At 48.2% G+C, this 27,764-nt stretch overlaps 1 protein-coding gene across 1 annotated transcript; it reads left to right on the top strand.

Annotated features, from left to right (window-relative positions):
- Positions 1-632: 632 nt before the first annotated feature.
- LOC128462051 (protein capicua homolog) lies at positions 633-26,145 on the top strand. Its single transcript, XM_053447293.1, is given in 23 exon segments — positions 633-1,043; positions 1,383-5,062; positions 5,449-5,725; positions 9,820-9,951; positions 10,864-11,017; positions 12,431-12,530; positions 12,630-12,812; positions 13,032-13,158; positions 13,431-13,488; positions 13,490-13,598; positions 14,994-15,120; positions 15,695-15,777; positions 16,068-16,878; positions 17,452-17,597; positions 18,121-18,281; positions 18,457-18,694; positions 19,628-19,910; positions 20,200-20,372; positions 20,661-20,803; positions 21,619-21,770; positions 21,937-22,071; positions 22,165-22,290; positions 22,875-26,145. Coding segments are annotated over 22 exon segments (7,473 nt in total). The 5' UTR covers positions 633-1,043; positions 1,383-1,570; the 3' UTR covers positions 23,138-26,145.
- The last annotated feature ends 1,619 nt before the right edge of the window (positions 26,146-27,764 follow it).

Genomic DNA, 27,764 nt, shown 5'->3' with positions numbered 1-27,764 from the left:
GATAGACATCAGTCCAGAGCAGTTTGACAGCGAATATCTCACTTGCAGGTAGAATTCTCTAAAAGATGACAGAGCATATAGGGGATGTGTCGATTCTCCCTCTTATACACATGTTGTTCACATCCCTCCGGTGCTCGTCACTCTGGAGAGTCTTGTATTGGAAGAAATGAGGCCGAGCTCACAGCAGTCAGGACCCGAGGCGAGTCCCAGTGTGCTTTCTGCCGCACAGCAAACAAACCAGTTAAACGACAACAGCTCAACAAGTCCGATAAAAATCAATCTGCTGTACTTTCTACACTGTGAATGGGGGCAGAATGGAGGATATTCTGAATGACTCGGGCTCGTCTGAGAGTGGAACTGAATGACTCTGGTGTGGAATAACAATTATCCCCAACAACTCGTTTGCTTCTCTGGACGACTGCAGCACAAAGAGGATGGAGAACAGATGGAAGGAGAGATGAGGAAGAGAGAGATGAGAGGTAGAAATCAATATAAGAGAGGGAGAGAGAGAGAGAGGAGGAGAGAGAATGCAGACGGGGGGTAAGCATAAACGTGTAATACTAGCAAAGAGAGAGAGAGAGACGGGAGGGAGGGGGGGTAAAGTAACGGGAAGTTAGGTAATGGTCTTCCACAGGAAATGGAGTTTGTAGGGGCGGATTGACTCTGCTTTGAAATACATAGATAAAGGTCGCCACCGAGAGAGAGGGAGAGGGAGAGAGAGAGAGAGAGCGAGAGAGAGAGAGAGAGAAAGAGAGAGAGAGAGAGAGAGAGAGAGAGAGAGAGAGAGAGAGAGAGAGAGAGAGAGAGAGAGAGGGAGGGTTTCAGTTTGTGAGTGAAGAAGGAATTCCCCCGCCTCTACCGCCTCGGCCAAGGAGTAGTGTGTGTGTGTGTGTGAGTGTGTGTGTGTGCGCGCAGAAAGGCTTGTCTGGACAAATTGCTCTTCACTATTTCCATACAGTGTTGTAAGCCTACGTTGTGTTTACCCGACAATATGGTCTCCTGTTTTTATTATGCACCTGGTATGGATGCAGGCCTCGTGAAATGTGAGTAGAGCCTGTTATGTAATGAATTAATGTGTAATGAATTTGTGGATGAGTCACATTCATTACTACTCGAGTACGACGGGGCAGCGTTTAGCAGGGAGGGCATTTCTTAAAATTCCCGTGGAACTGTTTATTACATTGTTAGGATGGCACAAGGTCCCATTGTGCTTTTATCTTGAAGGGCTTTGATGTGGATGTTTTGGCAGATGCTTGATTTGGATGCAGCCTGTCACTTCCCTTGTCACAGCCCAGCAGTTTGTAGCTGTGCTCGTGTGGTGATGAGGCTTTGAATGTGATCGTCACATGAGTAACCCACACACCCTGTTCCCTTTCTTTCAGGGTCTCTGGAATAAAGTGGACGAGTGCGAAGTCGCGCAACAAAGACGAGACGGGATGCGAGAGAGGGGGCTTTGCAGAGGAGGCAAATAGAAACTAGGCAGAGCGAGAGAGGAGCGCCAAGCAAGAGATTCTCGGGAATAAATAAATAAAAAGACTTGTTTGGAAGAAAAGACAAGCTCGATGAAAAGATGAAGCCGATTAAAAAGCAGGGCCGCCGCTCGCCTCCCTCTACCCGGGCCAAAGGGGGCAAGCGTCGCGGAGCGGGGGAGGCCCCAGAAGGAGGAGACAAGAGAGACTCGGATGAGAACAGAGACAGAAGCAGATCCCCACAAAACCAAACGCCCTCCTCCTGTTTCTCTTCTAACTCGCACTCAGATTCCTCTCAGGCAGACCCAATCAGAGAGCGGGACACTGCGGAGGGGGAGGGGCTTCACAGAGAGGGCCCGTCAGAGACGACGGCATTGCTCGCCATAGATTCGGAGAAATCGCTGACGCACTCGGACGATAGATCGGTGCGGTCGGCTGTGAGCGGCAGTAGCCACAGTGACAGTGGTGCTAGCAGTTGTAGTAACAGTAGTACACCGACCGCCAACAACAGCCCAAACCCCGCCTCCAGCCGGAAGACGGCCACCTTCAAGGCCCGTGTTCCCAAGAAGAAGTACACCTCTGAACACTGTTTGTCTACAACTGCTGGTAATCATAGCAACACTGCCTCCAGCACGCCTCCTCTTCTTCATCTGAGCGGCGGCGTCCTTAACCACGGGTCCACGAGTTCAGGAAGTGACGTCGGCATCGCGCACCACGATGGCATCGTTCATAGCAGGAGCCTGCTGGACGACTTCCACAGCAGGACGACGGGAAGGGAGGGGCCTCTGGACAGCTCCCCAGGACCCCCCACTCTGTCACTGGGAGTGGAGAGGCCTGCAGGAGGTGAAGGGGCGAGAGAGGCAGAGCGAGTGTCGCCCCCCCTGCCACGCTGCTCCTCAACAGACACTGCCAGCGAGCACTCGGCTGACCTTGAGGTGGCTGGCGACACACACACCCTCACACAGATGTCTGCACACGCACCATCCAGTCTCCCGGACGCTCTGTCAGACGCTCTGGCCAAAGGGCTGAAGAATCAACGAGTCCTTGCTCGTCAGCTGAGGAGAAGAAGTGACGAGGAGGGAGGAGACGAAAGGAGTTATGAAGGGGGGAGTTCAGAGTTGGTGTTCCGGGCTGGGGTGGTCCGTAAGGTCAGTGGTGAATTTGGAAGCCTGGAGGTGCAACTGAATGGGGAGAAGATGATGTGTCGTTATCCGTATCGGCATGACAGCCCCCCAGGGGTGGTGGACATTATCCAAGATGCCGCCCCGCCTGGTGTCCATCCTATACCTATTGGTACCCGTGTGTGCGTACCGTTTGGCAATGAGGAGGGCAGTGTGGGTCACTGGCAGTTGTACCGAGAAGGTGTGGTGACTCAGATCGACACGCACCCTGCAGTGGCCAACCGATACCGTGTCCTGCTGTCTGAGGGAAAACCTCGCTCTGCGGAGGAGGAGGAAGATGGCACAGTGGCAGCTGCTGCTACCCAGGCAGTGTGGGTCTCCCGGCAAACACTCCGTCTTCTGGTGCCGCCTTGGGACCTGGATTTGCCATCTGTAGGAGGACGAGAGGAAGAAGACAGGGTCAGAGATCAGGAAAGGGAGCGAGAGGACAGGGAGGAGGTGGATGTGGAGCAGGAAGTGTGCCGCTTGAGCCGGGGGATGGCCCCAGGAGTGGGGCCAGTGCTGGGGAGAGGGATTCCCTACCCAGGCATGGTCCCTGTTTCCTCCACATCAGGCCACGGTATTGCCTCCCCAGTTACTCCAGTGTCAGTTCTCAGCCTGGCTCCTGGTCGAGAGTGGGAAATTGAGAATGACTTGGAGAGGGAGAGGGACCTCCAGAGAAAACACGAAAGAGAGATGGAGCGAGAGCGAGAACGAGAAAGGGAGAATGTAAAACAGCAGCAGCACCAACAGCAGCAACATCACCCATACATGCCACTTACCCCTGAAGAAGACATGGAGGTGTCCCACTTCAACATGGTCCCAATGGGGGCGATCATATCTGGAGCCAAAACAATGGCAATTCCCCAACACCGCCACATTGTTTCTAAGCCCCCGCCTGGCTACCTCAATCCCCACTTGTCTGTGGTGCGGGGCATCGGGATCCCCTCCGCCCACCTAGCCTTGAACCCCCACCCTACTCCTTCACCTATCCTGTTAGGCCTTGATCCAGCAGCAGCAGGAGCTATCATTACCACCCCCCAGCTCCCTCCTCTTCCTCCCATCTCCTCTTCCACTGCATCCTCCTCCAGAGTAGAGAAAGCCTCAGTCGGAGGCTCTAACAGTGGAGCAGCAGGTGGTGGATCTGGATCAGGTTCGACTTCCTCCTCCTCTTCCCGCTCCCGCACCCCACTGACAGCTGCCCAGCAAAAGTACAAAAAGGGAGATGTGGTGTGCACGCCAACAGGCATCCGTAAGAAGTTCAATGGAAAGCAGTGGAGGAGACTGTGCTCTCGGGAGGGCTGCTCTAAAGAGTCTCAGCGCAGAGGATACTGCTCCAGACACCTCTCGATGAGGACCAAGGAGATGGAGGCCAGTGGAGGTGGCCGGGAGAGGGGTGGAGCCAGCAGCACCGGGACTTTGACGCCATCTGACCTCCGTCTTGGTGGTGGGAGAGCCAGCTCAGAGTTCGACTGGGACGAGACATCACGGGAAAGCAGTGAGGCCAGCAGCCGTGGAGGAGACTCGCGTCCCCGTCTAGTCCTTCCTTCTCTGCTTCCTCAGGACCTCTCTCGTTTCGACTTTGATGAGTGCGAGGCAGCGAGCATGCTGGTCTCCCTGGGGAGCTCCCGCTCAGGCACACCCTCGTACTCTCCCATCTCCAACCAGTCCCCTTTCTCCCCTACCCCATCGCCCTCACCCTCTCCGCTCTTCGGCTTTCGTCCTGCCAATTTCAGCCCCATTACTGCCCCTTCCTCACTCACCCCACGCCGCCATCGCCATCTTAGTGGCACCAAGATGGGTACACCGGGTGCTGAGCGAGAGCGGCACCTGTCGGGGATCGTGCCCACGTTTCAGACCAACCTCACCTTTACAGTCCCCATGAGCCCCAGCAAAAGAAAGCTCGACAGTCACCCGCCCCCTCCACTGCCTACAGTCCAAGACTACCAGACCAAACCTGAGCATCATCAGCTTGTGGGGATAGCGGGAGGAATGGTGGGAGAGCCACTCCTGGCCCTCAGCCCCGCCGCCTTCAGGGTCCTCTCCCCACTGAGTCAGCCGACAACTCCCTCCTCGCTCTCCTTCCCCCGGTCCCGCAGCGCCACCAGCAGACCACCATCCTCCGCCGCCTCCACACCTCCGCCCATGCTGGTCTCGCCCACTCCTCCCTCCCCACTGCCCCAGGAACCGTCACCACGCCGCATTGTTCCCCTTCGTGATTCCCCAGTCATTGTCCGCAACCCTGATGTCCCCTTGGCCAAGTTCTCTGACGGTCCGTTAGGAAGGAGAGAGAGAAGCACGTCAAGGGAGCACAGCCAGCCCCAGCACACATCCCCCCCCGGCCTGCAGGCGCCTGTTCCCATCAACGGGGCCACCACCAACGGGGCCGTTCTCCTGCGCAGCCCCACACTCGTCCTGGTCACCTCCAGCTCGGTAAGAAAGTCACAACTTCTTGTTGTTTTTTTCGTCTGGCACAACAACATCTTTATGAGGACATTTATCATCCAATCACCCAACTCTATTACTTAAGTGTCAGGGGGTCGGCTTGTCTTGAGCTTAATATTCTTATTTGCGTTATGAGAATGAATGAATACTGAAGTTGCATTTTACTGATTCATAAGGTTTTTATACTTTAAAATGTGGAAGTTATTAAAGTTCTTTACCTTTGTCAGAAACTCAAAATATCCAACTTGTGTGAATGGAGACCCAGACTGACGGCACATTTGATTTTTTATTTTACATTTAGTTGACTATAATTTTTTTAAAGAGAATATACATATTATTCCTATTAATCAGTTCTATTTAATGTCTCCCTCCAGTCCCTGACTCCCGCCACAGTCGGCCACGCGTCCCTCTCCAGCCCCTCCACCCCCGGTTCAATGTCCACCTCATCGGGCTCAGTCCTGTCGTCCTCCAGCTCTGGAGGCAGGGAGAGGGAGAGGAAACCCGAGGGACACCAGGACCCCTCTGGGGGGGCGCTGCCACAGCCGGTAGCCTGTCACCCCACTCCCACTGCCCTGCTGCCACTCATACTGCCAGCCGAGTCGCCTCACCCGGCTCCACGCAAGCAAATCATCATGGGACGCCCAGGGACTGGTAAGGAAGGACGGGGACAGGGGTTGGGACATCATCCTGCCTTTGTGGCTTTGACCTTTGTTCCCGTCAGATACAAAGTCTGCTGAGCTACAGTTCTGCTGCTTTAGAGTAGGAAGGGATGAGCTCTGCCTTATGTGCTCCGGCTTAGTGCCTCTCACTTTCAGTGTCTCTCTCAGGTTACAGGAGTGTCATCAGAGTGCTATGGCTATGACTCATGTACACTCTACTATTGTTTGCCAGCCGTGTAAGAAAAGCACAAGTTCCCCTCCTATCAGCTTCTGTTTATTGAGCTACACAGTTATCCCGTGTGTTTTATTTTAAAGTATTATATAAGTAGTTGAGATATATTCTGTTGCTTTGGGCTGCGCACTCGGTTGTTTTCTAAGAAATGCTAATTTCTTCAGCGAGTTGGATAAATGCGCTCATGAAATCCGCCGCTGTGAACTCAGGGTGAAGGCAACTGCATTCATCAGGTTATAGTTACAGAGACAAAGGAAGAGCCACAGGTAAACAAGATATAAACTGTAGAAGAGGCTGTTGGACATCCAGGGACATTGTGTGCCCCTTGCTTCAGTCTACTTCAGGGCCTGCATGTACATTTCGGTGTTTTATGGAAGTTTAGTCTGTTTTATTGTCTCAGTTTATAAGAATCAGAATCCCTGTGAACCTCCGAGGGAGCACAGTGTTGTGTGAGGGATGAAAAGGGACCTGGTGAGATTCTGTGCCTCTGCTTTCTAAAGCGTCTATTCAGGCAAAAATCTGTTGTGAAAATATTTTGCCAGCTTTGCGTGCACAGCGCTGCGTGTTGGGAAACGTCCGCTGAGAAGAAGAGGTGTCCGGGTTCACCACATACTGTGTGCTTGTTTCCATGCCAACCTTGTGATATTACAGTATGGCCAAACTCAGAAATGTTACTTTGAATATATGAATAAGGAAGATGGTTCCATTTAAAATGCAGGACTTCTCTTTGTTGGGGCGTTGTGATGCAACTCTTTCTAGAGCTGAAAAGTGAGAGTGTAAGAAATGTGCTGGAGTCCGTGCAGAGAGATATTCAAAAAAATCATCAAACAGAATCATCGATATATACAAAACACTTATATTATAATAAACATGTGTACACTCAGGAAACTAATGTTCACAGCTGCAGAATTCTGTTTAGATAAATGACAGTTTGAGAATATAATAATCTTTGCTCTCTTAATTTTAATATAACTATCTCATAACCAACTTCTCATCAAATAATAATTTCTTGAAAATGAAATGTCTTGGCAGTGAAAAACAGTGAGGATCAGAAAAAGCTGTAATTCATCCGCCGCCGCCGCCTCGACCTGCTGCTCACTGTGTAGTTTGTGTGAGATGTGTGTAGCTACTCAGTGCCTGTGTGTGTGTGTTTTGTGTGTGTGTTTTGTGTGTGTGCGTGTGTGAGACAGAGATAAAGGGCGTTCCACTGAAACTTTAAAAGGTTGAGAATATTGACATGTCTAGACATGTAAGACTTAGAGCACGAGTACAGAGGGCAACAAGGACGTTAACACCTCATCCCCCACCCACCCACACACACACACACACACACACACACTACACACAAACACACCCACGCCCTCATTTCTGCGTCCCAGACAATCAGCTGCCTCAGACAGGGCATGGAGGTCCAGCTCCATGTGAACGAGCTTCGTCTCTCGGCAGCAGGAGCAGTAATCGTATTGCCGGCGTGTTGTCATGGCTACACCGTTTCCACCGGTGGAATTAGCGGTGAGGCGTTCGAGAGCCGAGCTGATTAGAGACGCACACTTTTACTCCTCTCTCCCTCTCACAGCCCTCACACTGCCGCCAGCAGCCACCTGCCTCTGAAGCGTAGCGTTTCCCCGACACCATACATTTTTTAACAACACCTCGAGCCACAGCGGGCCCAGGAACACACACACACACACACACACACACACGGGCAGAGAGCAGCGTCGGCCCCCGGGGGTTAGATCCCTCCCAAATATAGAGCGGCTCAAGTGCAGCTGCATTAGATTCGTTACTGCTGTCTTTGAACGCATCTCAGCGTTCAGCGAGGAAAAGATCCTGATGTCCCACGTCGCTGCACGGCTCAGGAGCTTCCTTAATGGTTTCACACACAGGAGGAGTTATTCCGAAACTTCCCCAGTGGTAGTAATGTGTTGTCCTAAGTTGAGTGGATATCTACAGTTGAGTTGCATCTTTTTCCCACTTTAAAACACGAAGATGCTCGACCCGTCAGGTGCATGTGTTCATCACCCACCAGCAGAGGAAGATGAACACCTCAGGAGTGTTTCTCTCTTTGATATTCTTCACAACTTACTCCTGTCGGTGCTCTTCACTGGAATATTCATGCCTCGCCTCCTCGGGGGTGTCGGCAGGTCTGTCTTGAAAGTTGGGAGAATCACAAGTCGTATTATTTAAACACCTTAAAGGAGGATTTAATAATCCCTTAAGAAAGACATCGTGTTTCTCTTTTCATCTTCAGCCCGTCGATGGTGTTCAAACACGTTGGTTAATTTTTTGAAACATCATCTCCAGTTCCATTCCTAAACTTTCAATTTAACCAAAATAACAGGTGTGAAAGGCGCCTCGGACCACAGACCACAAAAATGTAGTCTAACAAAAAGAGCTGGTGTCAGATTCAGATTTAACTGAATCCTGGTTTGGTTTGTTTGCAGCGTGATAACACATTTTGAGACGCCATTAAACATTATAACAGGGAAACGAACCCATGTTGGTGATGACATCAGGACGTATGTATGTCAGACAAAACTCTTTAGTGCCCTAGTGCCCTAAGTTACTATGTGAACCCAGAACTAACCAGATCAAATGGAAACAATGGAACAAAGACACAAAGCTTGGTTCAGAGCTCCAGGTGTGAAAAGTACGGTAATAATCAAAATGCACAATCTCAACAAAAAAAAAAGGGTTTACTATTGCTGATGTGTTTTTGAGCCAGCCATTAAATCCCTCAAAGATACATACAGGACCAGTTGTGGGTTTAACACTGAGACACGTCATCAGTTCTATTCCTGGTCTCGTCCACCTAGAGAAAGACGCCTCTCTGTGTGTGGAGCGCTGGAATCACCCTCACTTCCTCAGCTGAGGCTGCTCATGCAAACAGCAGCATTTACTGTGCAAAGGTCACACAGTGCGGTGATAGAAGTCATGTGTCACCAGATCAGCATTTTGAACAGATCTTAGTCACTGGTGTGTACAACCAAACCAGCAGCAGCTGCAGAGCATCACGGACGTATTTACATTTCCCTCCGTGTCCAACTCAGCAGTATCTGGATCTCCATTTTAAATGAGCCAGCGAATGGTTGGCTATATATAGAGCCTTTTAATACTTTATTATAAACTTATCCAGGGAAACAGAAACTGGACGTTTCAGCGCCGCAGCTGCAGAGTTCAGATCCAGTTTATTTCCACCGAGATGAAACTGTTCAAGCCTCAGATTGTCGGGGATGAAATCTTCATTGTGAAACTCAGAATCAGACTAAATTCTAGTTTGTGAATATGGTCTTTACAAATGAAATACATCAGTCAGGAAGTGCCACTGCACCGTGAAGGACTTCCCAAAGTAGACAATACAGTGTCCATTGCTGTAATTGTATCTGTGCTTATACTTGTACACTTGTTTGTAGGAAGTTGTAGGATTAGTATAAGTACTCTGGCTTTAAATGGTTCCCACTGCAGAGACAGTCCAGTTCAGAGTCCGAAGCTCGGCAGCAGCAGGTCTAGACAGCGACTGGTCTTCATTCTGGAACCCGTGTGAATATAATACTGGTTCCCTCATCACATCTCCCTCCCCATGACCCCGCGACTGGTATTATCCTGAGGGAGGGTCTGTGTGCTCTGTGACAGAAAACACAACTCCATCCAGAGTCTCTGGACCTTCCTCTGAACGCACAGTGTGTGGCGGTCATGTACGTCTCACGGGCGGACCACCGGGCGGACCACCGGGCGGACCACCGGGCGGACCACCGGGCGGACCACCGGGCGGACCACCGGGCCCGGTACTGAGGTGGATGCACACGGTGACGTTTCTCTTTTCTCTCTCCTCTCTCTCCCTCACGTTCCCACAGTTTGGACCAACGTGGAGCCTCGGTCGGTGCCAGTGTTCCCCTGGCATTCGCTCGTCCCTTTCCTGGAGCCCAGCCAATCAGGAGCGGCCGCCCAGCCCGCCGACGGCCAACCGCTTGTCAATCAGAGCAAAGGTAGCAACTGACCCCTGTTCTCTGGACATGACATCACGACACACAGACGACTGATTCAGTATATATATATATATTTATATTTTACTCTGTATTATAAATAAATATTTCCCACAGTAAAATCCACACAGTGTGTTGTTGCTGTTTCTGAATTCACGACGGCCAAAACACTCACTCTACGAACCAGCAGCCAAATCATTGTTTCCCAAAACATTTGCACAGTCAGTGTAAATATAATATCAGTCAAATAATTTATATAAAACTATTAATGGACTTATTTCTTATTTTGATAAAGTTTTGACTGGTGGGAACATCAAATAATCTAAAAACTAATTTGAGGACTGAAGTTTCTTTTCCAAACAGCTTCATCTTATTTTAGGTCTTTGATTTTTATGAGTTGTAGATTGTTTTAATTATTAAAGATCATAATAGTGACATTTTTTTTTGTTTTGGCATGTCAGCATCAGATGAATCAGTATTTTGGGGAAATGACTAAAAGGATCAAATTCTTCATCTCAGACTCACACGATTCATCTCAGATCAGAACAGACGTCTCAATTCTCCGTCTTCTGTGATCTGTGTAATCCCAGTAAGAGAAAGAATCTAAACAGCGACAGTTACCTGTAATAACAATATCTAAATCTTGTATTTAATAGGTTTAAAGACCAAATACTGTCGTGTACAGAGGAAACATTTCCTTTAAATGTGGATTCATTTGTACCTCGGATGAAATGTTCTTTTACTACTGCAACACATTATAGCACAGATGTATTCAGAGCTAATCACACCTCCCACAGTCACTTGGCCAGAATAGAGCTGCATGTAGGGCAACCCTGTGTTTCGCGCCTTTACACACACCACACAATGTCATCAGGCTTTTCACTAACCGGCAAATGAATGGCTGTTATTTTCCAGAGCCTCGTTGTGCCGTCGCCCTGGTGAGTGACGGACGTGCCGGCCCTCCGGTCCTGGAGAGGGGATCTCCGTCACGCCCTCCGCCGACCAATGACAATCCTCCTACAGACAGAGGCGGGGCTGACAGCGAGACAGAGAGTGACACCGATGACCCGTAAGTGCATCGTCCAGGTGTGGTCGAGGGCCAGAGCTCATGAAGGGGCCTTTCTGTAAACTTCATCTCTTGCTCATTGAAGTTTTTATCTTTTATTGTGTTGTTTATCAAAGTCTCACTGGGCTGCAGACGTCCAGTTGAATCAAGGAAGAAGAGAAAAGATTGAATTTAAACTCAGGTGGGGAGTAGAGAGAGTTTAGAGGGTTGCCCACAGGTAACTGTTCATAGAGATCAGCCAAAATGTCGTCTGGATATTGAGATTGAGGTGTTGTTGTCTTGCAAGTGCAGTTATTTATATCTTCATATTATTAACATACATTAACAAATCAGTGACTTATTGAGTGGGATGTCACCTGGTCCGTTTATTTTGTAGCATAGATGTCCTTCGAGGTTCAATAAAGTATCCGTCTATTTAGATAATTATTCTAAATTCATCAACTTCTTTTAATCTAAAGTCTGAATATTTTCCTGTTCATATGTAAACTATTTTTTGCAAAGAAATTGATAAATTATATTTCACGTATGTAGAACCATGGAGAAGCAACAAAACAAAACAAAGTCCTAAGTTAAACTTCTGTGCTTTAAAAACTTGTTTCAGTGCCACTTCTGAACTCATATTGAGCAAATGCTTCCTCCATGTTGTTTGCTTCCTCTCTGCGACTCTGGTGATGACTCAGTAGAAAGCCGATAGTAACTGTAGAATATATCCACCGCCCTTTCGTCTCTTCAGTTTGAATCAGTCGCGTTGACAAACTCTCAGGGACCCGGCACTGGGAAACAGGTGCTTTTGAAATCCGCCTCTGTCACTGGAATCTCGAAAAGAAACAACCAACAATGAGGAGCAGCCACTTGTGCTCCAGCTGCTGTGTCTGGCAGCAGATGTTCGCTCTGTGCTTTGCTCGGTCGCTGCGTCTGGGCTGCTGCTCTTTCAGAGTGACTCAGACGGCTGCGTGGCTGTCTGGCTTGTAGTGTGGTTTTGAATGTTTCAGGGTCGCCGTGCTCACAAAGGCCGCTGAGATAAACGCTTCGGCAATCTCCTAATGCTGCAGCAGTGGCTCCACCTGTTATCTGCCCACGTCCCTGTGCAGAGACACAGATGCACGGTGTTAAAAAAGTGAAGTCAACACATTTAAAAAGAGTTGAGGTCGGTTTGTTGTCGTTGTGAGAAGACAACCCCTCTAACTCCTGGTTTTCAGTTTTTTAAGGGCCTTAAAAACACTTAAAATATTGCTCTCTAAAATATTAAATAGGTTTAGGAAGGTCGTTATTATATCAATATTAATTTAAGCCACTTCGGTCCTTTTCCCTCTTGTAGCTTTCCCGAAAGTTCCTCAGAAAAGAATCTCCCTTCATTTCCCATCTCTCATGGAGTCTCAGTTTCACTTCTTCTTTGTGTGTGTGTGTTGTGCGCAGGTTCTCCCCGGGTGTGGCCAACGATGCAGCGCCCTCCTCTGGCCCCATGAAGAGACGCACACAGTCCCTCAGCGCCCTGCCCAAGGACGCAGACAGGAAGGTCAGTCCATACACACAAAAGGGACAATTATATTATATTGCTTATTAAAAATCTTTAGAACCATTCACGATGAATTACTTTCTTCTGAACCCCAACCAGAGGGAGAAGGACCACATCCGCCGCCCCATGAACGCCTTCATGATCTTCAGTAAACGCCACCGGGCCCTGGTGCACCAGCGACATCCCAACCAGGACAACCGGACGGTCAGCAAGATCCTGGGGGAGTGGTGGTACGCGCTGGGGCCCAACGAGAAGCAGCAGTACCACGACCTGGCCTTCCAGGTAGACACACACAATCTATTTAATCTCTACCGTTTATCATTCAGGGTTAAACTCCAGTGTAGTGAATAGTTTCATGAAGATATGTTAAGCAGCAGTTGCAGGGTGTCTGGAGGAAGCAGATAAAAAAGGGTTTTATTCGAGGCCTCGGAGGGGGGCGGAGCTACAGCAGCTCACAGTGCATGATCAGAAACTAGAGAAGGATGGTGTGTCGTCCTCCAGGTGAAGGAGGCCCACTTCAGAGCTCATCCAGACTGGAAGTGGTGCAACAAGGACCGCAGGAAGTCCCTGTCCGAGGGCCGCGGGGCCCCGAAGGAGCCGCGGGAGAGGAGCATGTCCGACAGTATAGGTGAGTCGATTAAGTGATGTGTTTAATTCCTCATTTTGTGCGTTTTTATGTCCTGCGATGACTTTAAAAGACTTTAAGCATTATGGATCTATAAACTATGGCAGCCATTTTCTGTTGCATTTCACACAGCAATAAGCTGAAACCTCAAGAGTGAGGACATTACAAACAAGCGCTGGAGAGGACTTCATGATTCCAAGTTTTTATTGATTCACTCCGAGATGATTCACCGAGTTATTTTCATCTCAAGAGTCTTTCTTCTGTGTCTCCTGCAGATCCGCTCTCCGAGGCCCAGACGGTGGAGGGGAAGGGAGCAGGCCCGGGCTGGCCGGGGGGGGTCGGAGCGTCGAGGGGGGCTGTTCGCGGGGCAACCACCCCGTCCCAGGGCCTTCTCCCACAGTGCCGTGCACACCCTGGAGCAGAGCGAGGGAGACCTGGAGAAGGTACGAGCTCGTTAATCAGTAGCTCCGAGGCGGCGGGGGGGGCCCTGGAGACTGGAGAATGTGTGATCTGTCAGAAAAACAGCCGTGTTATTCAATCAGTGCGTGGATCAGGATCCCTGTGACCTGACAAGTAGGAAAGTAAAGATTGTTCAGTTTCATTTGAGTATTTTTTAAGCCAAAAAGGCACCCGAGAGAACAAAGTTAAAGAAATAAAAATGCACACAATAAAAGCAGCAGACTAAAGTAATAATAGGGGGGGGGGGGGGGCGGTGCCTGTGTGTGTATAGGAGCGCCCACGCAGCGAAATGTGTGCTGATGCGCGAGTGTATTCACAGACGGCAGACGTGTGTCCTTCACAGCGGTTGTGTTGAACTCTACCACTGAACGCTCGCCGGGCTCTTTGTGTGAGGGCCCGAGCGGCTGCTGCTGAAAACCCACTGAAGCCTCTGGGGGGGAGCTCGGCCTCCGACTTCAAAGGTTTCACCTTCTACTTCCCTCAGAGTCTTTGAAGGTTTGAAAACTGCGTTAATCACAAAGGAGGAGGTCTGCATGTGAGCTCTTTTGTTTGAAGGCGTATGTTTGATGCCAGTGGCAAAGCCGTATATATATATATATACAGCGTGCATGCTTTGATAATAGCTGTATTACTTCTGTCTGATGTGTTCTTCTTCTGAACTTCAGGCTTTTTCTTTCTTAGTTTTGAGTTATAATCAGTGTCCTACTGAAAATATGTTGTCTGCTTCAGCTGCCTCGGTGTAATACAACATTTCTTAAGCTATAACTCAAACTGCTGGGATTCATCAACACACATGAAGCTGTCGATCACTTCAGTGATTCTCTAGTTCGGGGTTCGAGGAGCTGACAAAATAAAACAATAAAACAGATCCAGTTATATTTAGGATTAGTCAGTTTTAATAAGAGGATATTATTTGTTAGAGCGCTCATGAAAAGTAAAGTTTAAGATTTGTGTAAGTCCAATGGACAGCGAGTTTCAAAAAGTGGAGGCTCTGATTAGAAAAGACTCGGCTAGCCTTTGTTAGCTAGACTCCTTCTGCAGGTCTGAGTCCTCGAGAGGGTCGATACCGGGTCAATAACTCTGAACGGAGCAATAAAACGTTAATATTCATATCAAATCAAACAGGAAGCCGGTGTTGGGAGCAGAATGAAGCTCAATCTGCCATTTTCTGTTCAAACCCGTCCAATGAACAAGCCCAACCCGAACCCAACGGATGTAAAACAATCAGCTCAGGCATCGTGTCTGGACCCGAGCATCATTTCAAAATAGTTGTCCTAACGCAGGCGAACCCGACAGGTACCAACCTGCTCAGGTCGGGATCCACACTCCGACTTTTTTGCAAATCGGCAATTGACAAAAAAACGACTTTGTTTCTGCAGGAGGACGGAGCGAGTTTGTTCCAGGGCCGACGCCCACCTCTGTCCCTGTACCACAGCAGAGTCAGCGAGGACATGACCAGCGATGAAGAGCGCATGGTCATCTGCGAGGGGGATGATGATGTCATGGGTGAGTTAGACACTCAGCAGGGAGGCAATGTTTCATAACCACAGGGTGATGGTTCCAGTTTCCACAGAGACGTCTGTGGGTCAACTCCAGCCGTCCTGAGTCATCTGGTGACCCCGGACCCCGGATGACTCAGAGCTTCACCCCTGTCCACTTGTTTGTTTGTTTCTCGGCCGGACTTATTAAAATGTATTGAACAGATTTCCACATAACTTGGTGGAAGGCACATGAACCAAGAAAGAACTTGAATTTTGGCTTGGATACAGTCAAAGGGGCGGATCCAGGGATTTTATTTTTACTTTCGTTAACAGATATTTCCCAGGGAATAACTCATGGATCTTTATTTAGGGGACTGATATCTTATATGAGTGTGTAAGAGCTGGTGCAACTTGATAGAATATAATCTATGAGCTTTAGTGAGTCTCATTTTTGTTGTTTGCTTGATGGGGACACTTGCAGTTTGAAGGCAGCCCTGCAGATTTGCTGGGTCAGAGTGGATTGCAAATGAAATCCCTCATTAACTCCCATTTGTTAATATATGTAAAATAAATATTCATCATCTGTGTCTCGTCCTCAGAGGATTCGTGTGCCGAAGGCTCCATCGACCTGAAGTGTAAAGAGAGAGTAACAGACAGCGACGAGGACGAGCCAGACGGACAGGTGATCATCTCATAACTACAGTTAATGTTCACCCTCCTCTTCATGATATTAATACAGGAGATATTAATGGAAATGTTGAAATTGATGATCAGATGATAACGATATTCATGGAGCTTGACTTGTGGTTAAGTTCAGTTTAGTGTAGTTTTTGTCTTATCAGTGTTTTTCTATATGTAAGGCAGGTGATACACTTTCTCCAGAGTTTCTTTAAGTTGAGGAAGAGAAAAACTTTACATGGAAACTTTCCCAGCTTTGATCTCTCCCTCTCTTCATCTCTCTCTTCCCTCCAGCATGGCTTCCAGCCAGTGCCCCGCTCCTCTCTCCCCTCCTCCTCTCCCTCCATCCCTCCCGCCGACTCCTCCTCATCCAAAGGGAGCGGAGCAGGAGGCGCTGACGATGGGTCTGACAGGAAGCGAAAGAGAGGCACAGACGGAGGAGAGGAGGGGAGCGAGGGAGGAACCAAGAGAGAGGAAACGGAAGCCGGTGGAGGAGAGGGAGGTGGAGCCTCCTCTCTGTCCATCACACTCTCTACCCCCAGCACCCAACCTCCCGTCACCCTGGCCCAGCAGGGGGTGACCCAGGTCTTCGGAACCGTCCGCATTGCTCCCACTGTGGTGACCAACGTGGTACGACCCATAACCAGCACGCCCATCCCCATCGCCAGCAAGCCAATGGAAGGAGCCATCACCCTCAGCGCCCTCCCCCAAGACAAGAAAGCCACTCTCCTCATTGGAGGAGGCGGACCTCCGCAGTTGCCAATCACCGCAGGGGGTGGGTACCTGTCCTCATCCTCCCCTCCTGGTCCCGTCAGTGTCACGCCTGTAGGGGGCAGCAGCCTGGTCACTAGCATAGTTCTGGGAGGGTCATTTCCTGCTGCCCACCCAGTGCAGGTCGTCACCCCACAACCCAGCGCTGCGTTCTCCTCCCTCACGCCTCCCTCTGGCTCCCAGCCGCTAACGCAGGTCCAGTTCATCCTGCCCACCGAGAACCCTTCCTCCCCTCAACTCACCCAGCAGCAAATCCTCTCCCTGTCCACCAATGGCACCCTGGCCAATGGCGTGCACTCAGGGGCGGGAGTCAGAGCCAGCCCCGGGATCAGAGGTGAGCCAGAGACCCACGATTGGCTGAAATAGAACGAAAGAGTCAGATTTTTGTTCTAAGTATTTTCACTGGTCCAATGAAAACTTAAGATAAAATCTCTGTGTGATTTTCCTTCTTGCTTTAGTTCCCTTCACTCGCTTCTTGTTAATCGTCTCCGCGGGAAGCTCTGAAAATAGATTTGATTGGCTTACATAAACCAGAGATAAATGATTGACAGCAGAAACACTACTGTTACGAGTGTGAGTGCCTGCCGCTCGCCCACGCCTCCATCACTCTCTCCTCATGCGAGTCAGAAGCAACAGAAAATCGTTCCACCTTGTTATCAGCGATGAGTCTCGTGTCCCCTCTCAGCTTGTCTCCACCCCCCCCCCCCCCCCCCCCCCCCGCCACGTCTTCACGTGTTGTCCTCACCTTGCCTCGATTCATCTGTTCCTCACGCTGAGTGATTTAATTATCTCTCTCTCTCTCTCTCTCTCTCTCTCTCTCTCTCTCTCCTTCTCTCTCTCTCTCTCTCTCTCTCTCTCTCTCTCTCTCTCTCTCTCTCCTTCTCTCTCTCTCCTTCTCTCTCATTAGTCCAAACCCAGTCACCGGGCCTGCAGAGCAAGATGTTGGTTCCCATGGAAACAGGGAGAAGAGGGTCTACTCCTCCTCATCCTCCCTCCGTCTCCCTGGTGGCTCCGCCTCTTCCTGTGCAGAACGGCTCCGCGACAGGAAACAAGGTACGGATGTTTCGAGGTAGAAAGTGTTGAAGAAGGTGTCGATGGCGTTTGATGGCAGACGAGGAGTTCAGGTTGTCGGAATCTCAGGAACAACTCGAGGGAGATTCTTCAAAATATGTACAAGTCACAGATGAACCAAATGATTGACATGGTCAAAGGTCAAAGGTCAAGGTCACGGTGGCTTCAAAAAACACATTTCTCTCTTAAACAATTTGTCTCTTGGACTCAAAGATGAACTGATTCGATTTAGTGGTGGAATAATGCTGACTTATAAACCTTAATGGGTAATAATTTCACATTAATAACTTCTGTCTCATTTCTCTGATTAAATGTTTAAATATGTCCAAAAGATCAATCGATAACGATACCAGTTTGTTCCTGTTTCTTTTGGATCTCTTTAACTTGTCCTGAACACGTTAACATATGAGTTCAGATGTTACTTTGTAAGATTGTGTCGCTGGTACAACATGTTCTTGTTGTACTTTGAGGTTGTTGTGTTAATTATATTTTTAACCCCCCATAGATCATCCAAATTGCTCCCATGCCGGTGGTCCAGACCAACGTTCACCCCAGTGGTGCAGCAGCAGTGCATCCTGGGAACACCTTTCCTGTAACCGTTGCATCGGTGGTGGCTCCTGGTGCGGCATCCCCACAGACCGTCCTCCTGACCCCCCCCCCCACCAGGTCACGAACACAGGCCTCACACCTGATATACAACAACACAATCACACTTTTATTTTACTTAAATGTATAAATGTTTATCTTTTTGTATCGTATCGGTGTTCTCGCTCAACGAGGCATAAAACTAAAGCACTTTTGACATTTTATGATTTCTAATATTCTCATGTTGACACTTCAGGATCACATATGTCCAGTCTGGACCAGGAGTCACCACAGCGACGCCCCAACAGGCCACACCCTCTCCAGGCCCTGCGTACCTGCCGTCACCTTTAGCGACTCTGGGCTTCGCCACCATCGCCCCTGTCGGCCCAACCCTGGTTCAGCCAATCGTTGGTCCGCCGCCTCTGCTGGCCCCGCCCCCGAACTGTCAGCCACAGATCCCCCCCGACCCGACCACGACAGCCGCTGGTCGTCAGGTAAAGACGAAGGAAGGACTTTACAGAAATGTTTTAAAAGTGCGGAGGTTTGTGGCTATGAATAAAATTTGAAAAACTGAAATATCAAAAAGATGTTAATGGTGTAAGAAATTCAATCCACTCCAAAGTCGTTAAGGACCAATGGTGGACTTGAATGTTAATGACATCACTGCTGTCTTCTTTCAGGTTTCACTTTTGATGAATTTCTCTATTCAGAATTAATAAACCTAATTTAACAGCCTGAGTTCAAACAGTGTTTCACCAGCAGTGAATGAATTAATCAAAACTCCTCAATTTCAATGAAGAGTGCACGTTAAGTAAGTGATTGTATTAAGGCCGTCACACACACACACACACACACACACACACAAACACAGCTCTGGAATCAGTAGGTGCTGGATTCATCAATCTGGTATTGATGAGTCTCCACTACTTTAGCTCGGAGACATTAGGGGAATTACTGTAAACAAACACATGAGTCTATTGGCAGCAGCTCCTGGCCTCTGTGCTGCATTTTAAATCTTATCTATAACGTTGTTAAACTGCCAAGTTTTGATTTAACGAAGCAGGATCCATTTTTTTTAGTCCGGCAGGAATAAACAGAGAAATCAAATGTTCTCATGTCAGTTTTTACTGTTAATTCAGTGATGTCACCTCTGAACCTTCCTTTTCCTGCTCTTTTAAAACAAACACTGCTTATAACACTGATTGTTTATAAAGATGGACGACATGATAGCTCCCAAAAGTGAAGCCAAAGCATCTTGATCAAACCCCACCTCCTCCATGTTAGTGTAGAGGACACAGACCAGCATAAAAAGTCAATTTTCATGTTAAATACATTTTTTCTCAAAGATGGTTTCTGTCATTTTATGGCTTCATTTCTGAATAGTAGGTCTGTCTTATGATGTTTCTGTTTTAAATCTTCTTCATCAGGTACTCACTGCCATCTACCCTGCACCGCCTGTCCCACTGGCTGCCGGTATGGTCTCTGTGACCGCTGTGCTGCCCACACTGGGAGCGTCCGCCGCCCAGGATGTCCCGAACCCTGCCTCTCCATCGGACACAGGGGGGCAGGGCTCAGCGTCGGCTACCCCTCAGCCGAGCGTGGGGGTGGAGGTGAAGGTGGAGGTGAAGAGGGAGAGTCCACTGGATCCTCAGATGGAGGAGGGAGGGCAGGCGATGTCAGTGGCCTCCTGTATGAGCCGTGACGTAACAGGTAAATTCACCACGGGTTTACCAGGTCGGTTTTAATATTTCAGAGGTCAGGGTTTCCTGTGGTTTTGTTTGATTTATCCAACTTCCTCCTGTAATAAAGCTCCGTGTCTGAAGCCATCCTACACCTGAGTGGATGAAAGCAGCACTTTCTTTACTGCTATTAGTCTTCACTTGAAATTTTCAAGACTATATTTTCTCTTTCCATTTGAAATTTTTCCAAAATCAGCAATTTGAGGGTTTGGTTTTGTGCTTTTTGCATCAAATTCTGACATCATCTCCGTGTGTTCCAGTGAAAAAAGAGGAGGACATCGAGGGTCTCTACATCAAAGAGGAAATAGTGAGAGAAGACAGACGAGGCGACGAGGATGAGGAGCACGAGAGAGGGATGAAGGAGAGCAGTGAAAAGAGGAGAGGCCATGAGACGGACAGGGAGGACCACAGCTTGGGCAACAGCAGCAAAGAGGTGAGGAAAGCTGGATATCTGCTCTATCCCAGAACTTTGTCTCATCAAACCCCACAGATCTTAAAAGTTCTGTGGTAACAGTTCGAGGTCAGATGTTTTTTTTTATACTAAGTTGTTTTGTGGCCTTAGAACGTCTGTGAACCTCGATCTAGAAAATGTTCAGAGAAACTGTCCCAGACATTTGTGTTCTCAAATGTCTGCATGCATGTGTAAAGGAATCTTAAATATAGTTTAAACTGTACATGAGACTTTTATCATACTTCTCTTTCTCTCACACTTTCTTTCCAGGTTGGGCCTCGTTCTCCTCCTCCACTTTCCTCAGGTCTGGACCCCCCTCCCCCTCCAGCTGCAGAACGAGAGCCCCCCTCCTCCTCTAAGAAGACCAAGTTCCGACCCCCGCCGCTCAAGAAGACACCCGACTCTCTGGAGAAGTAAGTGGGACGATGCGATCCTGGCTTTGGTGTCGGAAGGAACCTTTGAGAATTTACTAAATGTGATGACACTTGAGCCACTGGTATTTTCCCATCTGTGTCACTGGGAGAGCACATAGCTCCACCAAGGCTAGTGCCCTATCTCGCCATGTTAAAGAAAGTTCTTCCCGTATATCCCCATCCACTCTAAATGTAATGTGTTCCTTCTTGGATCATGTTCCCACCCCTCCACAAACTTTCATGGAAATGAGTTTGGTAGTTTCTGGGCAATCCTGCTGATAGTCAAACAGACGGCAGTGGAAACGTAATGTCCTCTGGCACTGGTATCAATACAAATCAGCTCTTCTCATTCTCAGCAATTCCGACTGTGAAAGGATCTTTTGCCAAAGCCAAACAAACACGTGTGCCAGGTCCGTCTGGCTCTCGGCTCGATGTAAGACCATGTTCCCTGTATTTTAACAGTTTGTATTTTCTCAAGCTGAGAGAGTTCAGAGGACGTGAAGCAGCTTGAAGATGAGACGGGACTCAGTTTACTCCACACTGATTTTCATGCATCGTGGGATTTGGTTCCATTTTTAATCTCCAACTTTATAAATCACTTGTGGAAACTCTGTGTTTACTGAATGTGAGTGGGCAGAGTCCTCGACCTTGCTGTTCTTTATTTAGAGAGTATGAGAGTGGTGGGGAAGCCGCGGAGCAGAGAAAGCCCCTAAGGCTCCAGGAATGTGAGAACCTTGAGAGGACGTCCCTCGATGGTTTAACCTCCTCCTTACTGGGCGAGGAACTGATGTGGCTGCTGGGGTTTGTGCGTGCAGGGTCTTGTCGGAGACGTACTTCGAGGAGCGATTCGCTGAACTTCCAGAGTTTAATCCAGAGGAGGTCCTTCCCTCGCCCACCCTGCAGAGCCTGGCCACCTCGCCCAGAGCCATCCTGGGAAGCTACCGCAGGAAGAGACGCAACTCCACCGGTGAGATACTGGAGAGTGGGAGAGGAGGAGACAAGTGACCTATGATGCACAGACATTGTTATATACTGTCCATCTGGATCTTCACTCATGTCCTCTCTCACCGTGTTTCCCTCTTTCCTCCCCTCCTCCTCTGTATTCCCTTTCTCCATCACTCACATGTCTCTAGATCTGGAGCCGGCAGCAGAGGAACCCTGCTCCCCGCGGAGGAAGACTCGCCGTCTGTCCAGCTGCAGCTCGGAGCCCAACACGCCGAAGAGCGCCGCCAAGTGTGAGGGAGAGATCTTCACCTTCGACAGAGCAGGTGACACGTCTACAACAGGTTTCAGATCTGGAGCTTCAGCTGAAGAAACAGGAGATTATGACAGTGCTGTGACAACCTCTTGTATTCCACCAGGCACGGAGGGAGAGGATCTGTTAGGAGACTTTGAGCGGGTTCCCTACTCGTCTCTGCGCAGAACTCTGGATCAGCGGCGGGCTCTGGTCATGCAGCTGTTTAAGGAACATGGCTTCTTTCCATCAGGTAGGTCACGTGTAGACGGGGGAGACTCTTCTCATCTCTTCTCATCTCTTTATTATATACCAACCCACTGTCCATCCCTTTACTGGTTAAACTAGCCCCATGCACAGACTTTACCACTACATATTCTTATATATTTAGATTTTTATATATATATGTTTTTCTGCTGTTTTTATATATATATATATTTTATATTTTATTGTACTTTCCACTCCAGCAGCACAAGAACACTTTCCTACTGGACACTGACACAATCACATCATTGCATTCCATTCCTGTATCTGTAAATATGTTCTCCGTATGTGATTTATGTGATTTATGTATGTCAGTGAAGTGTACAAGCTACTGGATGATCTGAATTTCCCACGGGATTAATAAAGTATCCATCTATTCATCTATCTATCATGATGAGATCGACTTAGTGAAGCAGCGGATTAATCTTTGACTTGAATTACACTGAAAAGGCAAATATCTGTTTACAGAGATAACAAATCTGTAGCAGGGGCATCTTCTCCTCTTTAACACTTAATATCATGAAGTTTGAATCCCTCTCCTTGTTTCCCTTCTCCTTCTCTTCTCCACTGCAGCTCAGGCTACCGCCGCCTTCCAGGCGCGCTACTCAGACACGTTCCCCACCAAGGTGTGTCTGCAGCTGAAGATCCGCGAGGTGCGTCAGAAGATCATGCAGACGGCCACGCCCGGGACCTTCGAGCTCGGGGGGTCGGCCGACGTCTACCCCTCCCCGTCCCACAGCTCCTCTTTCAATCAATCAGCCCGGGAGGACGGAGGGGCGGAGCAGCAGGGAGACAGGAGCCGGAGCCCCGAGGAGCCGAAAAGCGAAGGATCATAAGCTGGAGAGGATGACAAAGAGAAAGATTCAAGGAGGATAAGAAGAAGAGAGAGAGAGAGAAGTGTGTCATCCCCACAGAATGTTGTTGGAAGTGTTGAACCAGTACTAAGGAGGACTCCAGCAGGACCTGTTCTACTGGCACTAATCTCCACCAGACCTGGGCAGAAGGACATTTGAACATGGTCTCAAAGATTCAAACTCCTCAAGGTGCGCTTGATGTGACTAATCAGACAAAACAAGCCTCAACAAACGGGCGAGTCGACTTCTTCTCGTTGAGAGTTTCTCCCCCGAAGTATCCAGAGTATTTTCAGTTAACACTTTTGCCCAGGTCTGATCTCTGCACATTTGTACAGTAGTTTGACACAAACTCTGTGGTACACACTCTCTATCTCTCTGGCACACACAAACCCTGATAATCTCCAGCATACACACAAACACACACACACACACACACATCCTTACCAAATCAGACTGTTACTCTTGGTCAGCGATCCCCAGGCGCCGCCACCAAGGACCATGACACACAAAGGCACTTTGTCATTTATCGTGCAGATGCAGTTTGCTGTTGCCAGCCAGCCAGCCAGCCCTCAGATGCCATTGACTCGACCTCCTTCTCGCCCTTCCACTCCTCAGCACAGTGGTCGGGACGCAAACACAACCCCAACGACCTCCACCGGTATTCCACAGCCCCTCGATGCTGCAGGACAGACAGCGCACACGTACACACACAGCACACACACGTACACACACAGCACACACACAGCACACACACGTACTCGCGCAGACACACACACACGGACACGGACACACCTGTGCAGCGTAAGCACTCGTACACACAGACATAGTCAACCCTGGTCTGACCAAGCCATCGGCCTGCACAGTTTTTAGTGATTGTAGTGAGAAGAGAAACTGAAAGCATGACATCTGTTCGCTCCTGTAAAACAAAGAGAAGGCAGGAGCCTGGATGTAGTGTGACCAATCTTTGCACCTTCAGTTATTGCCATTTTGAAAGACTGAGTCCTCATTGGCGGGAGCTGATTATTATATGTCTGTATATCTGTTGGGGTCCCCTCCCCATAAAAACCATAAAGAGATTATGTAAAGAGACTATTGGTTGTGAGGCTTTGAAGATTCAACGTTAAGTTCGACACTGACCGGCTCCGGACCGAGCCCCGAGGAAACCGAGAGGAAGAAGAAAACTGGATGACGTTCATCGGACGAAAGATTCTGGCAGTAGGAAGACAGATACTAGTAATAATAGTTAATAAGGACAACAACAACAACAACAACAACAACAAGACAAGCGTACCAACAGAGAGAAAAAGAAGAATTTGAACCAAACTTCTGTGAATCTCCTCGTGGATAATATGATGTTGCTTTCTCTCGTTATTGTTGCTGTGGAAATAACCAGTTTTACCGTGGCCTGTTTTTCTCTCGTGGCTCTCTTGTGTTTCTTCTCCAGCATAAAAGAAAATCGTACAAAAAAAAAGGAACTCTGGACAAAAGAAGTGGACAGAATCAGTGTGTGGGCCCTCGACTTTTAATCGTACCTGGGGTGGTTCTCCCCCCCCCTCCCCGCTACCCCCCCTGCCCCACAATTTCTCACCAGACATAGAAGTGGGGGGGAGCAGGGGGCGTTTGTCGTTTTGTAAAACGTTGAAATCAGGTGTTTGCACAATTTGTGCGGCCCTCATCGTCTGGGACCGCCGTAAGTTAAATCAGGAAAGTATTGTTTTTAGAGATTGTTTTAGTAGAAAAAAAATAATAACCTTGTTCCGTATGTTATCAACCACCTTTCTCCTCCCCCCCGTCCCTCAGTCCACTCCTCTGATCCCCCCCCCCCCCTCTCCTCCTCCCCCGTGTCCCTCAACCCCCTCAAGTGTTGGTAGAAAGTGCCCTTAAGCACTGGTCCCGGGTCAAGCGCTATGTAGCTCAGGATGGTTCTGGTTAGGGTTAGTTCAGGGAAAGCAGATCCTAGACCAGCCCTGGAGGGCAGTCTCTGGAGCCCTCCCCTCCTCCCCCCTCTTCTCGACACTTTATCCTTTCCCATCAAATGGTGCAATAGGACATTTTATTTTTTTCATGGAAATGGGTGGGTTACTCTGTTTTTTGGGGGGGGGGAGGCTCTGTGCCATAGATATTAAATCCAGTGCAGTCAGTCAGTGAGAGGAATGAGCTGTTGTGATACTATCTTTAACTATGGTATAAAAGAAAACAAAAAAGAATCACACGATTATTGTTATTGTTGAAGAGATAGAGAGTATAACTTACTAAAAGTCAAAGACAATTTTTAAATAGCACTTTTTGGCTCTTTGCTTCCTCAGTGAAGAGTGGGGGTAGTTATTATAATGGGTATCTCTTTTATTTCTCTGTATACAGTTGGATGTGTGAAAAAAATATATATACCGGTATTTCTATATATGTGCATTTAGGTCTGTGTTTGGGTGTGTGTGTATGTTTTGGCACATGCAGGTAGCGTGTTAACACAACCAACCTTTTTTCGTTCACCACACAGCAACATTATCAATAGTATATTTTTCATTGTATTCTACATTCTATATTCTACTCTAGAGACAGTATTTTTATAGTCACCACGACTATTTTGTCCGTCATCTTGACTGTTATCAAACCCAGTTGATTCAGGATATATATGAAATATATATTCAGGATATAAAATATATAAATATATATATATATAAACAAAATACAGGTAATAGAAGACTATCAACTCACATCTCTTTGGAGTTAGGGCTGTAAAGTGTCCATCTGCATGCATGTGCAATTACATGCACGCGCGCACGCACCCACACAGACATATGTGCATACACACACATGTATGCGTGTACAATGTATGATTGTGCTTAAAAATAAACTGTCCTTACTTTGGAGAAGGAATTTTAGGATGAGCGAGGTGAGTGTTATCTCATAAGCAGGCATGTTGACCATGTGCAATATTTCTAAACAACAAAAAAAAACTAAATATTGAAAATATTAAAGATCTAACACAATGTCTGGTGTCGGTTTGTCTATTTCACACGTCTTAGCATCACATGTTTGTCTTGTCTCAAACACGGGGCCAGGGTTGCATCTCTAGTTTGACTTTGCTCTCTCCAAAATCATAATGCAAGAGACGAGAGAGACGAGCGAAGGCAACTTTATTATTTCACAAACAACTTTATCTGTATCCTATTGGACAGAATCTATAGAGGTCACCACCTCGACCACCGGCCCCAGATCCCTGGAACATACAGTGTGTTCTTTTCCATCAGGCCTTTATCAAGCATCTCAGTGTGGAGGGAGCTCATTGGATTAGCGTGAGCCTTTCAGATTCAGGCCCTATTGGGTGAGAGGTGGGTTGAGGTAAGGGGACCTCATGGAAGAACTTCACGTACTGGCAGAGACACAGGAGGTGGCGGTGACCCGGCTCATTGTGCCTTGTTTACTCAAGACATAACATTGCATCACTGATTCAATAGAATATGATAACAGAGAAATTCCAGGTTTCAGGGAAATCAAGTTGTAAAATTGAATGGTGTTCGCAAAAAGGTTAATCTGACACGTGTCAGTCATGATACTTTAAAATAAGGGTTAAATCCCTTTTTGAATTATTATAGTCTATCTAAAGTAATAATACTCAGGTCTTAAAATAAGACTAGAAGCTTATTTATGTACCAGCGCCTCTTCTGATGTAAAAAATAATCTATGATAAGATCAAATTCAAGTTTAAATTTTTTTTTTTATTGAAATAAATATATTTTGTACCTTTTTATTATTGCAATAACATTTATATCAGATAAATAGATTTTTCATCGGCGTACATCCACTGACAATTAATATTGCAGTTGTTATTCTAGTGCATTGTTATTGTTAATGTCATTATAATTTTGCAAACATCTAAAGAAGTAACAGTCAGGTTTTAAAATAAGATTAAAAACTAATTAAATGTATTTTTTATTATCTTAATTAGATATATTAATACATTATTGTTTTCCTCGGCCTACATCCACTGAGCAGTCATTCTACATTTGTAGTTCTTGGGCTTTGAGGAAGCCGGAGCAGCCAAGCTGAGCCTCGCCTCGCTGGACTTCATCTCCCAGGAGGCATTGCGCGCGCTCTGTTTCTAGGTGTCTAGCAACAGTCCAGACAGCCGGCGGCAGCGGGAGCGGTGATCCTCGGCGTCTCTTCCCACGATTTGTCCGCCGCTGGGAGCTCTCGGTTAATGGTCGCCGCGCTGAACATAGTGAGGAATCAACCCTGAGCCCTGCGCAGAGAAATGAGCGGCAGCGGGCGGCCCAGGACCAGCTCGTTTGCTGAGCCGCCAGGTGTTCCGGGAGCCGCCGCCGCGTCCGCCGCCGGATCAGCCGCTGCCGTGGGGAGCAGCACAGGAAAGTCCGGGGTCCCGCAGGCCTCCGGCACCAGCTCGTCGGGATGCTCGAACCTGAAGCTCGCTCGTAAGTTTCCCACCGACCGCCGCTTCTCCACCGGAGCTCATCCAACGTGTACCAATCCCCCCCAGCGCCATTTCCCCCTTATAAACACACCGGGTCGTAATGTGTGCCTCAACCCGGAGGAAGACGTCCTCGCGCCCGTGTGGACGCTAACCAGCTCGCTAGCATGCTAACTAGCC

Source organism: Pleuronectes platessa, chromosome 18, assembly GCF_947347685.1.
Source record: "Pleuronectes platessa chromosome 18, fPlePla1.1, whole genome shotgun sequence".
Taxonomy (NCBI): domain Eukaryota; kingdom Metazoa; phylum Chordata; class Actinopteri; order Pleuronectiformes; family Pleuronectidae; genus Pleuronectes; species Pleuronectes platessa.
This window is presented reverse-complemented; position numbering and strand designations above follow the sequence as displayed.